We start from the raw sequence: 18,032 nt of genomic DNA, 5'->3' as shown, positions 1-18,032 counted from the left end.
GATTCCCCGTAGGGGGCCATGTATCATCGACTAACCAAAGTTCCCCTCTGTTGTCTGGAGACGATCGGAACTCATTGGTGACATTGGAAAATCGCGACCTATTTTACTCTCCAGACTGACCTGGATCCTACCTAACACAGATACCGGATCCCCCAAGTAATGATATGATTGGCCACAGCTATTGTCCTTTCAATACTTCTCAACCGATATTAGCAATACCCGCAAGGGGCAATCCTATTCGATGTTCATCCATGGATGCATGGCGTTAAAATGCTTATCTTGTCCATCACCGCATGACGTTAAAATATTTGGATGACTCCTCGATCGCATGAGTTTAAAATGCAAGCCAAGTTTATTTCCAGATTTTCAAAATATCTCTCTTTTGAAAAAGTTCAATACTAGGGACAGCCCTGTCTAGAATTTTATCAAAACCTTTACTCTGTCTATGTCATTTCGAAAACCTTAATCTTTTTGGTTTAAATCATAACCCACCGTTAGCATTTGTTCTAAAACCTTTCTCCCTGATTTCAAAACATTCTTGCTCTGAAAAATGATTTTCGAAAACAAAGGAGTTCAACCGATAATGATGATCATATTGCACTCATAGTCACTCAATCTAACTGGAAATAACTACGACAAGTAGAAATTGCTTACCATCCCATTTCCCCATCAAAGCCAGAAAAAAAAAAGAAAAAATCCCAATTCCTAAGCCATCACCAGCCTTAGACAACCCTAGGAACACACTTGGCATATGATGCCATCTATGATCTATTCAGTTGAGATTTCTCCGCGTTTTTCAACTAATACATTCCATACAATATAATTTTGACTCAATGTCCTTGGGGAAGTGGTACATTGGCTTACAATCTACAAATAGAGCTATAACCTCTGGGTCCCAAGCTATGATTTTGAGAGCGACCAACCTACGACGCCCCAAATGATCAACTAAGCAAACCAACCACTGGGTCCCATGCGAGACCACCATACATGACCGGCCTCTGTCTCATGAGGCCATGACTCTGTGGATGAAGAGTCCAGATTCACCCTTCCATCCAACTCTTTTACTGTAAGGATCTACGTTTTGTCACTTTGTGCCTCACCGCTCGAGTGAGACACATGCGATAAAGAGGGCCAATTGTAAATACCCCGGTCTCGATTGGAGAAATTATTGATAGGTTGAAGTGTCCAAGGAAGACCACCCGGATATTGTAAACCATTCACCCCACCGGAACCCTTTTTCTGTAAACCTAGCTTCTATCAAACCCTTATTGCCCCAGTGGGACCAAAGGCGTCAAGAGGCGAAACATGGCAAGACAAACCCAAAGCGACCTGACTATCAAGCATTTCAGAAGAAAAGGCTCTGATGTTACCTCAATGGGCACCAAAGCCTACTAAAAGTCTAATGGCAGAATATCAAAGGCACCGCAGTCACAAAATGTGGTCAGGAAGACTAGAAGTCTAGCACCATTCTTAGTGGCGTCAGCTCCATTCCAACTAGCGCTAGACTCTAGGCCTCTCTAAAAGCTTCAAAGGTGAACATAAGTCTGGTGCCATTCCCAATGGTGCACGCTCCATTCCAAATGGCACCAAACACAAGGCCCCTCAAAAGATCCATAAATGATCAGAAGCGTGACGGTAGTGTCAATGCTGTTAGCTATATTCCAACCAGCTCTAAGTCCCGAGACTTCCACCAGGCGGGCAACAACCTGGCCAACATAAATGAGATGATAAGCTAACATGTCAGTCCATACCCACTATTATGGCAGACCCATACTGACATGTCAGATGTTAGTACGACTCAAGGTTGTAGAATTTTCATTAACTGATGAATTGATGAAGGTACAACCAAGACAACACGCCAGCTAGTATCTGAAGGTGACGTGCCAGCTGGTATCTGATTCCATTCCAAGTGCCACCGACGCTAGTCGAAATAGCTTCAAGCTGTGATTGGTCCATCAGAACCGGATCAGAGTCACCAAAACGTGACACATGTCCAGAACAAAATTTGAAGGTAGTCAGAATGTCGTTGGTGCCATTGCCAATGGCGTCAGATTCTGACAGGTCGTACCAAGCAGCAATAATGAGTAATTAATATTTGTTAACCGTCATTATTGCGACATTAATGACATGGAGCCATTCCGACTAGCCTCAACGCCAATCCAAGTGTTGTCAAGGTTCTGATGGCCTAAAAATTACACAAAACGACCTACATGTTGTCATGGGTCCATTTTACCTATAAATAGCCCTTTTTGCCTCAAGCTTAAGGTTAGGGGTTCTTGATAATATTTTAGCCTAAGCTATGCCCAAATTTGTTGAGTACTAGTCTAAGCCCAAACCCTCCTTGATCTTGAGCTCAATCTTAAGGTTGTGAGAAATGCCCCAAGGTGAGCCCACTTAAGCAACCCCATTCTACCAAACCTCTTCAATCCAATACTAAAACTACTAACCCCTTCAAGCTACATTACAAACCGGAGGTGGTCCAGATAATCAGAACTTTCAGACCATCTTATTTCTATTTTCCCCATTAAAAATCGAGAAAGTTCAGGATTGACTGTGCAACCACTTGATTAGAATCGGCATCGACTCTAGGCGTCCAGCCTGGGGGCCTGACCTAAATCATCTATTTCTTTTCTTTTCTTTTGATTTTGGTGTTTATTTCTCTTTTAACTACTTTCCTATATTTTTTCATATTTTCCCCTATCTACCACTTAATTTATATTGTCTTGTTTTTCATTCAATGTGGTGCTTATTGCCTCTAGCTAATTATATTTAATTGCATCTTTCTCCTTTTATCTTCTTATTTCATTATCATTTTCCGTTTATTGGTTTGCATTTAAATCTTTTGGCTTCTTATATTTATTTCCCTCCCATATTTTCTTTATTTAGTAGTGTAGATCTCATTCTTTCACTGCTATCTCCCATGTTCTTCATTAAATAGTCATCCTCCTTTTCTTGGTGTTACAAATTTCTCAATAGGTTTGTTGTATCTCTTTCTTGTTCCCCTTTTGTCATTTTATGATGTAGATATCTTCCCCTCTCTCATTTACTTTTCTTAGTTAGTTATATTTATTTCTCTTTTCTATTTTTGTTTATCTCATAGTGTAGATTTAATAGTCTCTTACTCCTTCTATCCCTCTTATGACAGGATCATATTTCTTTTTGTTTGTTGAATTTGTTTTTTTGGATTTGTTACATTTGTTCCTCTTTCTTATCCCCTTTATTTAGTTGTGTTGATCTTCTCCTCCATCCAATCCCTCATATCTTTTACCAAACGATTATTTTCTTTCTTTTTATTACATTTGTTTCTTTTAGTATAATGTATTTGTTTCTCTCTCCCCTCTGACCTATTTGATGATATGGATCTCTCCCCCCTTTCTAATCTCTTCTATTTAGTATTTGATTTCTCTTCTTTGCTATGCTCTTTAGATAATGCTATCTACTCTTATTTTATTATTTTCTTATTTTCCCCTATCTTATAAGCTAGGCCTTATTTCTTTATGTTTCTTTCCCTTCTCTCTCTCTCTCATCTCTTTTATTTAATGGTCATTTTCTATTCTTCATTTTTTTCTTACCATTTTAGTTAGGAATCTTTACTTTCGCTTTTTCTTTCTTTACCTTATCTCATAGTTCAAATCTCATCTCTCTCATTTCTCTCATTCCCCTTTCTCATCAGCCTCCCTTTATCTTATGGTATAGATTTCACTTATTTTCATCCCCCTCTCTTCTTGTTGTATCTACTTTTCTTGTCTTTTATTATTTTTTATTAGAACCTTGTGTTCATCTACTCCTCTCTCCTCATTTCAATGCTTCATTCTCTATTTCTCTCTATCTTAGATATTCTAGCAACCCAACATTCTTTCCGTCTATCTCTTTCTTGTATCTAGTTTTATTACTCTTGTTGAATGTTATTTATTAATATTAGTTTTCTTGCTCATTTCTCTCATTTTATTCCCTTCCATGTTGTATTATTATCTTTAGTCTCACCTCATACTTATATCTCTTAACCTCATAGATGAGGATCTCATCTCCTTCCTTCTTCATAATCATGCTTGCATCTTTACAGGCCCCTTTCTCTCTTTCATTCTATGTTATGCATGTCTAGATTTACCTTATTCTCTTGTCTCCATGCATTTAGTTTTTTTATTCTTCTTGCATTCCATAGTCAGATTCTTTACTCCTGTTTATTTCTATTTCCCTAGTTTAGATGCTTATTGTGGTCCTCTTCCCTTGTTTTCTTTCTAAACTTATTTTCTTGAAATTTTATTTTTATCTCAACCTCTTTTCGAAAACTTTATTTGTTGAGTTCTAAGGTTAAGATAGTAGGGAAGCTAACTTTGTTCATGACTCGAGAGACATAAGCTCTTAGGACCCGATTCTCCGTCAGGGCGAAACCAAGGTGGGGGCGAAGTCCCTTGCTTGCAATTTCGAGTATAAACACCTTGATTAGGGGCATGCCTATAGTCCATCTTCTTTATTATCTGATGAGTTTGAGGACTGTAGAGATCCCATTTGGGATGGCTGTTGTGTCCACAAATACCAACCCTTGAGAGGTTTGTAGTTCATCAAGTCTCCAAGATTCTGGGACGAACCTAGGTAAAGGCTTAGAGGGGATGAACGTCAACGAAGTCTCTTCCATGACTGCTTTACCCTTATTCATGAGGTTTATCTTAGCAAGAAGATATTCTACCTACTGCATCAATTCAGCAATACTAGTTCGCTCCTTGTTGTTTGACTGGAGAGCTGGGATTGGGGAAGATCTCGGGAAGAGATGGTGGGTTGGCCACAACAGACTAACACACAACATCTTCTTCTAGTAGAGGGATTGGGATGGCCAAAACCTTTTTTGAGAAGCAGAGAGAGTGTTAGCCGCTGCATCATGGCATGCAATGTCCACTTCTAATAGAGAGATCATGATGGTTAAGACCTTTTGAGAAGTAAAGAGAGAAGTAGCCGCAGCAGCATGACGTGCAACGTTTGTTTCTAGTAGAGGGATCGGGATGGTCTAGACCTTTTGAGAGGCAAAGGAAGAGTACGTTGGAACATCACGACAGCCAATGTCTTCTTCCATCATAGTGGTCGGATCGATCATGGTCTTCAACTTCTTGGCATACGTCACCTTGTTGGGCTAGCCTAGCCTTTTGAATGTGATAACCATCTCATCACACTCCATGGCCTACTCTGTTTGGGACACCATAGGGGGCGGCTCTTAAAAGTGGTGTTGGGTGTACTTTTATCATAAACAAGACCAGATATATTCGCATCAACTTAACAAAGATCGAGTTGATGATTACTTATATTTTGCCTTTGGAAAGTATGAGTACCTAGTCCCAATGACAGACTAAGGATAAACCAATTGAAGACATGCAATGAACATATGGTGGATAAGATTGTTCTCATCACTCAAGTATGCCTTGTTTGATTATGATCAGAGCATGGCTTCATCTATGGATTTTGAGATTAGACTACATATTCTCTCAAGGACTGTCTAAAAACTGCCCAAAGATGGCATAACCCATCTCAATCTCCATGATAATCTAAAGCTGCCCAGAGATGGCTTAAACCATTTTAATATCAAGGACAGTCTAAAGCTACTTAGAGATGGCTTAACCCATCTCAATCTCAAAGACAGTCTAAAGGTGCCCAGAGATGGCTTAACCCATCTCAATCTCAATGATAGTCTAGAGCTTCCCAGAGATGGCGGGTCGCTCCGAAATGTGGATGTGTTGAAAAGAAATATGAAATGTTTAAACAAACATTAGACTCCAGATAGAAAGCCATAGGACATCACCTTCGAGGCCAAATTCACCCATGCACTTCATCTAAAAAACACATGCTTTATCATTTACATTAGGTACTAAGCAATTCTAGAGGTTTAATCCTTTGTTACGTTTACATGGACTTGAAGAATTAAAATAAGCTGAGCGCCTTTGAATCTGACTTTGAAACCTATACATCCGTTTCTAAAGAAAAAAATACAGACATGTTAAAGGGAAAGGATAACATTGAGGGTATTTCGGCCGATATATCTATAAGCATTGACTTGTTATCCTTCGAGTCTGGTCTTCAAAAGAGAACGAGTCTCAAACGAATCGTAGGAAACGATTATCTCTATCACCTCGCACCTCGAATTTTATTCTCTGTTCTACTCTTAGTTCTCACTGAGGTAAAACCTTTGAAGAATTCCTTCTCTTTATTAAACTCTCTCAAAAGTGCGGCCTCCTCTTCAATCGAGGAGCGCCCCTTTTTATAATGCTAATTTAGGGATAATCATGCATTTCGATCTTGACCCTCCATCTTCATCTGAGTTTATCTACTCATTTGAAGCATAAATCTTGCAGGGCACAATCTTTATCTTCATACACAGTTTACTTTCTTATGTTTACCTTCAGTTTACCTCTTGTTTATCTTCTCACGTTGTTGATCTTTCTGATAGGTTATCTTCAAAAATGCAATCGCCTACGCTTCTCGAACCTTCAAAGCCCATGATTTTGCAAGAGCAGATTCAAAAATTCATTGTTATCATCAATATTGATCGTAGTGGGTTGTAGCCACTTCCATTGTTGGTAGTGGGATGTAGCCACTTCCATTGTTCCAACTCAATCCATGCTAACCTTTTACGGGTGATAAGAGCAAGGAGCCTAGAATTCAACGACACTAATTAGATGAGAGAATTCTTTGTTCACGAAGAAACAATTCCCTTCTTTACAAAAATTAATTAACCGTAAAGCTTTAAAGCTTTAACTGCCGGACAATGATATTGTCGATGGGTTAAGCCATTGTTGGACAGTTCAGGACTGTTGTTGAATTTGAGATGGGTTAAGCCAACTTCATACAGCTTTAGACTGCTGTTGAGACTGATATGATTTAAGCCATCTCTGGGCAACTTTAGACTACCGTTGAGACTGAGATGGGTTAAGTCATCTCTAGGCAGCTTTAGATGTTGTTGAGATTGAGAAGGGTTAAGCCATCTCTGGGCAGCGTTAGACTGCTGTTGAGGCTGAGATTTGTTAAGCCATCTCTTGGCAGCTTTAGACTACCATTGAGATAATCCTTAGCCTATTCTTGAAATCCATAGACTAAGTCATGCTCTAATCATAGTCCAACAGGGCGCACTTGAACGACGAGAACCATACTCATCCTCTGTAGGTTCACTGTATATCTCCAAGTGGTTTTATTCTTATTCTTTTATTGGGACTAAGTGTCGATAATTTCTAAGAGGAAAGTATGAATCATCGACACGCACTTGAACGACGAGAACCATACTCATCCTCCGTAGGTTCACTGTTTTTCTCCAAGTGGTTTTATTCTTATTCTTTCATTGGGACTAAGTGTCGATACTTTTCCAAGGGGAAAGTATGAATCATCGACAACCTGATCAATGTTCTTAATCTTGTTTGTGATAAAACTACACCCAACAAAACTGCCCCAAACGCTTCACACATGAGAGAGGAAAACTTTAAAAGGGGTGTAGTGTTTGACCAATCTCATGTGGACTTCTTAACATCATACAACTTACACCTTCATTAAGGCAACACATGCACGCCTCTTCTCAAACGCCTTAATTAATGCGGGAGCGGATAATCATCCCATCTGTCACTCCTATATACAGTCGTCTTCATTTCCGTATAAATGACCCCTTGGCTTCTTCACGGGGCTCTATAAATCTATCGGCTACCCTGGTGGTCAATCTATCATCTCAGTAGTATTCGACTCTTCATATCCTTCTTTAAAAAAATGTCTTCCCTTGTTCCTCCCAGATGTCGCTCCATCTCTCTAAACCAAGAACTTATTGCCGCTCTTCGTGGCAGTGCGAGCGAGGAGGCGCTGCACACTCCTACAACTGCTGGCCTAACCAAGGGTGAGATGGAATACTCCAAAACTTTTACTGTTGTGGGTCTGGCTTCTTCTTCTGATGAAGCTGCTGAAATTGCCTCCATGCTTGCTAAGGAGGTTCTTGATGCTGGGGTTATTCTGGACCCAAAGTCTAGGGAAATTGCAAACCTCAAGCAAATGGTGGTGTGTATTCGTCAAGAGGTAGAACATCACCAGAATATATTCGACTTCTATCATGGAGAAGTCGAACGAGTGAAGGACCTCCTGTCCTTTATAAGGAGGAAGCTGGCTAGGGTCACCAGGAAAATCTGCCTTGGGGTGTAATGTCCTAAGGTGTAAGCAGGTGGAGCTTCTTTTTCCTCTTCTTACTTTTTCTCCTTTTTTTTTTTCTATTTTTTTTTCTTATGTAAGGCCTACTATCAATGAATCTTCTTTGGGTTATTAATGGCTTGCCCTGCATAATTTTGCATTCTGCATCATACTCCTGCATCTTTTGGATATGCATATTGTTTCGTATGCCACCGGTTTACCCTCCTACTTTCTTGCCTATTTCATGCAAGATAAGCTCGATTTTGAAATTTTCACCCTCTTTTCAAACAATGCCAAGGGCAACTAGGAAATGCGATAATAAGACAAAAACGGCTTTTCATACTCCACGAGGTGTATTTTGATAACATGTCCATAAGCCATCATTATCCCACCATCAGGACTCTTCAGTTTCAATATGAGGAGGCCATGCATCATATTGCTCTTTTAAAACACCATCCCTTCACATCATTTCATCTCCATGAGTTCTGAGGCTTGTTCTCCAATTTTCTAGGATATTAATAGATTCAACCCTTTGATCTTTAAATCTCTCAGGGTAAGTTTTTTCTTTCTTTTCATCCATGTTTCTTTACATTGTTCTGCCTGCAATCTTTTTTTTTTCTTCCCCTAAGCATATGCTAATACCGGAAAGAGGATTTAATATCTTTAGGATCGATTTCCCCTATTTGTTTGGGTTTGATGTTTCCAAAAGCATGATTCGACCTTCAATCTTTTGGTATCAGGGGATTACCTTTGGTTTTCAATACTTCTTAGGAGATTTGATCAGACTTTGTTCAACTCCCTTTTGGTGTTCTTTCAGAGTCAGGCTTAAATCTTCTTAATGTGTTGGTTTGTTAGCCAAAAGGCTTCCATTGAATCCCTTTGATAGACTATGGCACTAAAGCCAGCTGTTTCCAATTTATTAGGCTTTAGATCTATGCTTGTGATGTTCTTGGTTACCTTTGCTCATTAGTCTGATAAGAGCATCGATTTCCTTCTGAGTTCAAAGGTTTAGACATTGTCCTGATCCATGAATCCATCGGGTGTAGGTTTAAAAATTTTGAATCCTGATTGATATGAGTAGGACCAGAGAGTCGTACCTCGATCCGAGCCATAAAGGCATTGCTCGTAGGTTTAAAAAACTTATGGAGTCATATCTTTAATCTTTCGGTCATATAACCTCTCTTTTCTTTTGCTTTGCTGCATACATCACGCGCTTCATTCCTTTCCCAAAGGAAGATGAAAAATGGAAGAAAAAGTTCACCGACATCTCAGTATCTAGGAACTCTCCCGTGTGCCAATTTGATGGTAAGTTTCCAATACACCTCTCATGGCTTGGAGACATCAACTTTTTGGTGAACCAAGTTGAATGCGGGGAATTTAGACCCAACTTCTATCATGCCTTCCCTCAAAGAGATCTCCTTCTTCATTTCTCTCATGTGAATACTACCAAGCGTGAGACCTCCTAGGGCTTAAAATCCGTGACTATAAGGCTTCTTGGTTAGAAGCAGGCTTCAGATGTGATGCCGAGAGCGGGTCCATCTGGGGCTATTACTCCTGGACCTAGGATGTATGGAAGTAATTTCCTGCTCTTCTTGAAAGTGCAGGGCTTCTTGGTGCCTGCGCATGCTCGGCCTTTCCATACGACCACCGTTCAAACATCGTGCGAGTCTTCTTGAAGACCTGGTGTGCTGAAACCAACATCAACTTCTTCGGCTATGGAGAGAGCAGCATATCTCTCTTGGAGTTGTACTTCATTAGTGGCCTCTCCCTTCTGGGAGAGCGTTATGAGGAATTCACCCCAGAAAATGGCATCATCTTCGGGAATGTTTCATATCCTGAGCTTTAAAGGCCCAGTTGTTTAAGAAGTGTAATACATGAAATTAGCTGCTGTGAGCGATAATAAAGACATTTTTTTTAAAATTTGGATCAACCACTTCTTCAACATAGAGAAGGCTAAAGGGGAGCCAAATAATCCCCTCTACAATGGTTATGAAACTCCTCTCCCTCTAACTGTGCCGATGCCTTATCGTCCTGACGTCTGTGACCAGCTATTTGGCGCCCTACATCACTTTGTTCTTATGCCACTTCGCACTTCCAAACTCTAGATGCCATGTGGTCAAATCAGAGTGTTTATATGCTACTTGCAATATGGCCAAAGGCCATAGATATGATGTAGCTCAGCCCTTGCTGTGTTGCATCTACAATAGGCTAACCTCTGCAGCGGATCCTGAGATGGTTCTGGGAGATGCCCGAACTCCTTTCCCTATCCATTACTTTTATGGTTGGTTTGGTGCCTACTTTTTGGGCACTTATAACTATTCTTTAACCTTCAATATCGACACCTTCCCTTTCTTGCTCTGCCTGATGGGCTGCAGGGTGGTCTCCCATTCATCTGTCCAAGCAAAGAGATTGTTTTGGGAGGATAATTTCTTTTGATTCAAGCCTTTTCCCGTCGGGAGTACCCGAGAAGGACTCTTCACTAATGAGTATGCCCTTGGGATTAATCCGAGGACCCCAAGTATTGATTAGGAGGTTATGTCCCTCATGAAAATCTGTGGGTATTTACTTCCTTTGAGGGTGGGCAACCGTAGGTTGATTGAGCCCTACTACCCTCATCGCTTATCAAGATAACATCGGATGGACCAAGGTTGTCATGTTCTCTATGACCTTACCAAAGCATGGGTCCTGGTCAAATCTGCATGTGAAGTCGGCATGTTACTCCTGGACATTGCTGGGTTAATCTTGTCGGTTCATCATTTCCGACAACCATCGAAAAGTCTTCATGACCCTCAACTAATATTCTTGGTATCAAGAACATCAACGATGGTTCTTCCAATGTCCTATTGACTGTATGCCTGACTTTCGAGACAATGAGAGTCATGGTACTCCTCGAACTCACTTCAAAACAAAGTGCAAGAGTGTTCCGTCAAGCTGGGCACCCAGGTTGTGCTTCGTCGAAGACTAGAACGTGATAAGCGCTGATCAGCCTCAGGGTGTGGTTGTTCCAGAAGGGGTACTTGAGGAGACTCAAACCTCCTTTTGTCATCACCTTGATGACTTATTGGCTCCTAAGTGGAAGACCTCAGGGCACTCTCATCAGCCACAGGACTATTAGAAGATAAGAGGAGGATCTGGCGGACCTCACCAGGTCCTTGTTTTATTAGTCGAAACTAGGAGCGATAAGTCATGGAAGGGTCTAGATGCTCCATCAAGCAAACTTCCATCTGAGCACAGGAGGGAGAGAAAGAAAGAGGGGTCAAGCCCTCCTTCTGTTCGAGAAGCTTGGTGGAAAGGAAAATGGGGAAGGGACATTCCCTCTCACCCATCGTTCTGAAAGAAACCAGTGGAGCTCGTGATTCGAGCCGAAAGTCTAGAGATCAAGGGTCGAGTGTGGCTCATGATATCGTTCCTTTGGCCAAGAAGGCCTTTATTTTAGACATAATCCTGCGGGTGGCTCTGGAGTCTGCTGACACAGACTCTCAAGGTAAGAGGAAGCCAGACGACTCTTCTCCTTTTAAGAGGTCCTCCAAGGCAAAGAATTCAGACCTCCAGGAAGAAACCAGGAAAACATCTGCTACTCCTCCACCATGGACAACTTCGGCCTTGGCCATTCCTAGCAAAATCATGTGGAGCTCTATCGCTAGGGAAGCTCCTTTTGAGCCAGGGATTCGTCAGAAGGTGATGACTAGAAAATCTTCAAAGCCAGAGGTTATTGAAATATATTCCTTTTCCTCTCCAGACTCTCCAGCTCTAAACTCAGAGGTGTCTAGAGAAAGTTCTCCAGTTATTGGTGAGAGAACGGAGGCCGAGGAAATGAACTTCAGTGGATCAAGAAGATGTTCTTATTGATGCCTTGACGGGACTTGGCCCTTCCCCAGGGTCAAGTGAGAGCTCTTCTTCTGATCATAGTAGGATAGAAAGTTCCCCTTCGAAGATTGAACCCGCGGTGGATGAACTGAGAAAGGCAAAAGAAAAAGCACACACTGAGGAAAAAGATCCTCTAGTAGTTGACTCATCAACTGTAGTTGTTGTGTTGAAAGAGGGCTCGTTAGATACATATTACTCACCGAAGCTGACGTAAATGCAGGGCTTGCGATGGTCCAAAGTATATTGGATAGAGTCTGAACTTCCAGCTTCGCTAGTCAGGATTGACAGGACCAAACTTCCAGGTATTTGGAAACTCCTCTTTTATTCTCTGAGAAGGACCTAATCAATCCAGTTTCTATTCCTTACTTTTCCATTGTGATTTCAAGTCCAGTCTTCACTCAGACCACAGACGGGGTTAGGATTCAGGCTACTCAAGCCGCTCCTGATACTGTTGTGCCGCAAGGAGCTCCAAAGGAGGATGTTGCTGCCACTGTGGCAAGCGCTGAAGCTGTAAGCTCTGTAACTCACCTTTCGGGTACTGGATTTGGAAAGGAGTTGAGATCAAGGTTCCCAAGGTATCGACAACTACCAAATTCCCTAAGGTGCTAAAGAATGATTCCCTAGAGGACTTGGTTGCGCTTGCTGAGGATCCCGAGAGCTTTGTAGAGTTTAAAAGCCAAAGAGAAAAGAAGAAAAGCATCCGAGAGGAAGCACAATTCCTTTTCAAACAACCACATAATTCAGAAAGAAAGAAAGAAAAAACATTGAAGATGATTCAAAAGCTCTTGAAGATATGCAGGAGTTTCTCCAACCTTCGGGTCTTCTTTCTCACACGCTGCTTGGTTGTCTCCATGTCTGCCATCATCTTTGCAAGGCCCTCTTCAGCAATGGAGGCTATAGATGTTACCTTATCCGATCGATGAAGCTGGTCGGTAACCTAAGGGTAGGAGATGTTCACTCTTTCGGCAAGATGACATAAATGGATCACGACCCTCTTTAGTTCCCTCTTTTGTGCCTATAGTAGGGTCTCAGGTTTATCAATGAAGTTTAGAATTAAGGTCTTGCGACCTCCGCTTGATCATATTGGTCACGACGATTCTCCACCCAGCTTTGAACGACCTCTTAACCCTGCCTTGTTTTTATAGATGCTTCTTCGAGCTTAGCATAGGCTTCTTCTCCGTCACTTATCAAGATAGGGAATGTATGAGCAAGTTTCTCTTGGTCAGAAGCTATGACTTAGGCATCATGAGTGACCTAGTCAATTAGCTATCGGAGCTCTCTTCATCAGCTCCCATTGACCTGACCCATAATATCACCTAAGTGATTGTTGAGGAAATCTTTTGAAGGTTAGATTGTTCCCAATCGCTCTGATGGGTGTTCTCACTACACTTACACTTATCTCCCTATGAAATTTACCGATTGAAGAAGGATCTTTGAGCATTAACTCTACAAAGCTCTCGAGATCCTCAGCAAGCGCAACCAAGTCCTCTAGGGGATCATGCTTTAGCACCTTATGTTTGACGTAGTAAAAAATGCGTGCTAATTGGCGAGACGCTGCATAAATTCCTTTGAGGGTATCTGAACTTCCAAAGGTAGCACCGCTTCTGCCCCATAGACCAACGAATATGGGGTTGCTAAAGAAGCATTTTTTTTAGTCATTCGATAGGCCCAAAGAGCCTTGGGGAGTCTTTCGTGCACTAACCCTTCTTTACGATTTTTTTCAATACCTTGTAAAGGCTTTTGTTAAAGGCTTTGGCTTGTCCATTTTCCCTGGGATTGTATATGGAAGGATACCTCCAGTCGATATTAAATTGACTGGTCAATTGGCCAATGTGATCATTCTTAAACGGAGAGCTGCTGTTGGAAATAATCCTTTTCGGTACCCCAAATTGATACACAATATGGTGACGAACAAAATCAGCCACTATCTTGCTAGTGACTCTTCGTAGTGAGACAGCTTCAGCCCACTTAGAGAAGTAATCAGGAGATGCCAATATATATAAATGGCCATTTGCTGATGTTGGGGTAATGGGTCCAACGATATCCATTCCCCATTGAGAAAAAGGCCAAGCTATAAGAGTGGGATGCAACAATTCTGATGCTTGGTGAATGTAGTCGGCGTGGATTCGACACGCGTGACATTTCTTTGCATATTTAATTCCATCTTTAGTCATAATGGGCCAGAAATACCCCATGCGATGCAATTGGTGGTATAACCTGGGTCCAAACTGGTGCATGCTGCATACCCCATCACTCACTTTAAAGCTGCTTGTCCTTCCTCATATGAAATGCACCTTAGCAACATTCCATCATATGACCTTCTATATAGCTAATCATTGAGGAGGGTAAATCTTGTGGCTCGCCTTTTAAGGGCCAGCTTGTCTTTTCTAACCTCATGGAGTTGGCCACACTCCAGGAAATGTTAACGCTAATCTAACTAGAGGTCCTCTGCCACTCAACGATGTCATCAAGGGCAGGTTCCTTGATCAATTTCTGCATAGCTCCTTGAGGGTAGGGAGGAAATCCCATCCATAGGTTTTCTTTGTCTTTAGAATCTGCCTCCACCATCACAGGGACAGATCGCCATTCTTGGATGGGGATTTGAAGTGGTACCCCGGGCTTGATGATCATGGCTACACTCAGCTTAGCTATTGCATCAGCTTGAACATTTGATCCTCGGGGAATATGGGTCCGAGTGGCCTCATATATCTTTCCCAGGAGGTATCTTGCGGTGTTATAATACGACTTAAGCTCATCCTTGCCGACTTCATATATCCCCTTTAGTTGTCAGAAAATCAGCTGGGAATCACCAAAGATGTCGAGGAACTCTAGGTCTAGTTCTAGCGCCATGTCTAGATCGATGATCAACGCCTTCATTATTTGAGCATTTCTCATTTAATGAGAAAGCATAAGGCAAAAGTCCTTTATTCAATGTGACGACTATTACGTCTGCTTCATCTCCTTTTGCTTGGGAGCACCATCAAATAACATTTTCCATGAGGCAATCTGATTTGCACACATGACTTCCGCATCAGGCAAGTCTTCAATCAAAGGGACCCTTCAAGCAAGGGATGAGCGGCCAAGAAATCGGCCAATGCTAGCCCTTTGATAGATTTTTGTGGGGCATAGGTGTTATAAATCACTTTTGATGTACTTGTATCCCCAAGACGAATAATGAAAGAGTCGGTGGTAACCAGGTCCTGCCGGTGCCCAAGACGCCGCTAGATCATGGGAAGATTGTAACAATAAGCCTAAAATTGGGCGATCCCTAAAGAAGTGTCAAAATGGACTTAGATTTTGTGATAGGGTATTTTTGGATACCCTAAGAACACCCGTAAAGTTTCGTCTCATTTTGACAAGTTTTGAGTTGATTAGAACAAAACTGAGTTTTCTAATCCAATTCATTTCATGCTAAAAATAGATTCTATAACTATAGCCCTATTTTTTGGGTCTCAAAACGGTATCATACCACCTCCATTGGATCTGAAATATTGAAAAACCCTTAGGTACCAAATTTCGGCTCAATTGGACCCTTCGAGACCATTATGGACCTAACTAACCATAAAAGGATGGGCTTTACACTATTGCGATGCAGCCTTGGTGAACCAGTTTCCATTTATAGAAATTGTGTTTCTCATTTTGGGATGATTTTCAAATGCTTATAACTTGCTCTTTTTGGGTCCAATTAAGCTCAAATTCGGACACAAGCTAGATCTCAACGATACGCTCTTTTTGACATATGGCATAGATCATGAGGTGACCCGAAACGAGAGAATGTCTATAGAGAAGATGAGCTCTAAACATGAAAATTCAAATTTTAAAAAGAAGAACATCCAATTCTTTGAGAGGCCATTGCTCAAGATCCCAATGTCGGATCGTCGCATGTATGGGTTTGTTACGACTGTGCTTTAAAGAGCTACAGCTTGAATTAGTTTTTGTGTAAGATCGGAGGTCAGATGACATGGATTTAGAGGTCAAAGAAAGCATACCTTTTCGGTCGCTGGAATCCCATTTCTAATGACTTCCCAAAATTGGAACGTGCTCTAACGGAGACCAAAATGGACAAAATTTATCACAAAATGATCGTGATAGTATCATCTTCAGTTTGTGATCAAAATGAAGGCTTGGAACATCATAGATCGTGCCGGATTGGTAGTCGAAGAATCACAAGTTTATGAAGCTTGGCCGGATTTTGGGTTCTTCCTTAAAAATCCATTTCAAGATGACCAAATGATATTAAAATGTGCACAATAGTTCAAGCATCGATTATATGATAATTGATCACCCGAATTACCACTGTAAGCATTTAAAAAAGATCCCAAATTCTAACAATGGCAAGAGGCCCCTCATGGAGTGATGGTTTTGTCATTTGTTGAAAAGTGCTTAGGGGTATTTTGGTCATTTGGTCTAAAAACGGAATTAATATTTTAATTCATAAAATGTGTATTTTTTTTATAATTTTGGATGTTTTTTTAGCATTCCACCATTTTTGTGGTTGCTCTATCTAAGGAACTCAAGTCATTTGTAATAACTCTCCTGGTCATTGGTAATCAAGCTCTTGAATTCTTGAGCATTTGAAGTAAATTCTTCAATTCGTAGTCATTTGTTATTGCTTGTTCTTTTGCTTTGCTTTCAAGTTCAAGACTCAAGATGAGAGGAGAGCGAAACATATCCTAGAGAGAGAAAATACCCCAAGGAACCCTTCACTCTATAGAATCCCACAATTCCAATTTCTTTAGGATTTCCAACCCTCAATTCCATACTCCCTAGAACTCCTAGTTCCCATACAACTTAGAACCCCTAGCTCCCAATCCTACACTATACACCCTACACCCTACCTTAGCTTGCCTACACCCTAGCATGCACCATACACCATAGTGCACCATACACCTTAGCCTATCCTATACATTTTAGCTAGCCTATACCATAGCATCTTATACTCCTTAGTTAGGCTATACCTTAGCCTGCTCCATATACCCTAGTTCCTATACACCATACCTCAACCTAACCCACCTAAGCTAGACACCTAGACATTAGACCTTAACTTCAACGTTTACCCATGACTAAGACCTCTCTCTTTTTCTCTTTTTATTTCTCTCTCGTCTTTTTCTCTCTCTTTTTCTCTTTTTTTCTTTTTTGTAGTGCTTTCTCTATCTTCTTTCTCTCCCTCTCTCTTCTCTCTCTCTCTCTCTCTCTCTCTCTCTCTCTCCTGCTCATACCCAAGGCGGGTTCAGCCCTGGGTTCGAGCCCCCCTCCTCCCCTTCTCTCTTTCTCTCTCTCTCTCTCCCTCTTCTTCTCTCGTCCATGCACAGACCCACACCTAAGGCACGGCCGGCCACTCCCTATCTCTCTCGTCTCTTTCTCTCTCCTCTCCCTCGGGTTACAGACCCGTACCTCAGGCGGATCCGCCCTTCTTTCTCTCTTTTCCCTCTCTCAATCTCTTACTCTCTCTACCCTAATCTGCCCCTCTCATCTCTCTACTCTCCCGTGCACCCTTCTCTCACTCTACTCTCCCATCCACCCCTCATCCCTCTTCTCGCGTCTGCCCTCTCTCTCACTCTACTCTCCCATCTGCCCCTCATCCCTCTTCTCTCATCTCCTTTCTCTCATCAGGACCTCTCTCTACCCTATCCGCCCCCTTTCTCATCACACTCCCCTATCCACTCTACTCTCACCACACTACCTCTATCCGCCCTACTTTCACCACATTCCCTTATCATCCCTACCTTCATACTCACCGTATCTGCCCTACTCATCACACTCACACCTTATCCGCATTACTCTTACGCTCGCTCTCTCATCTCCCCTTAGAGTCCAAACCCACACCAAAGGCAGGTCCATAATCCCTTGACCCCACTCACCTATCTTCCGTCTTTTTTTTTTACCACTCTCTTCTTTCTCTAAATCATATCTTAACTTCTTATTCATTTTGCTTTGTTTTGTTTTTACTTCATCATTCTTTTATTTCTCTCTTTAGTCATCGATTCTTTCACCTCTTGAGCACTCGATTCGTGGTCGTCCTG

At 41.6% G+C, this 18,032-nt stretch overlaps 1 protein-coding gene across 1 annotated transcript; it reads right to left on the bottom strand.

The window, feature by feature from the left end:
* Positions 1-12,784: 12,784 nt before the first annotated feature.
* LOC110007692 (uncharacterized) lies at positions 12,785-14,057 on the bottom strand. The gene is made up of 2 exons (XM_020670211.1): positions 13,737-14,057; positions 12,785-12,946 (listed from the first exon to the last, which is right to left on the bottom strand). The coding sequence occupies exons 1-2, from the start codon at positions 14,055-14,057 to the stop codon at positions 12,785-12,787; spliced, it is 483 nt and encodes a 160-aa protein (XP_020525870.1).
* Positions 14,058-18,032: the final 3,975 nt, after the last annotated feature.

The sequence above is a fragment of the Amborella trichopoda genome, chromosome 9, assembly GCF_054954075.1.
Source record: "Amborella trichopoda isolate Santa Cruz 75 chromosome 9, AtrichopodaSantaCruz75HAP2 v2.0, whole genome shotgun sequence".
NCBI classification, from domain to species: domain Eukaryota; kingdom Viridiplantae; phylum Streptophyta; class Magnoliopsida; order Amborellales; family Amborellaceae; genus Amborella; species Amborella trichopoda.
This window is presented reverse-complemented; position numbering and strand designations above follow the sequence as displayed.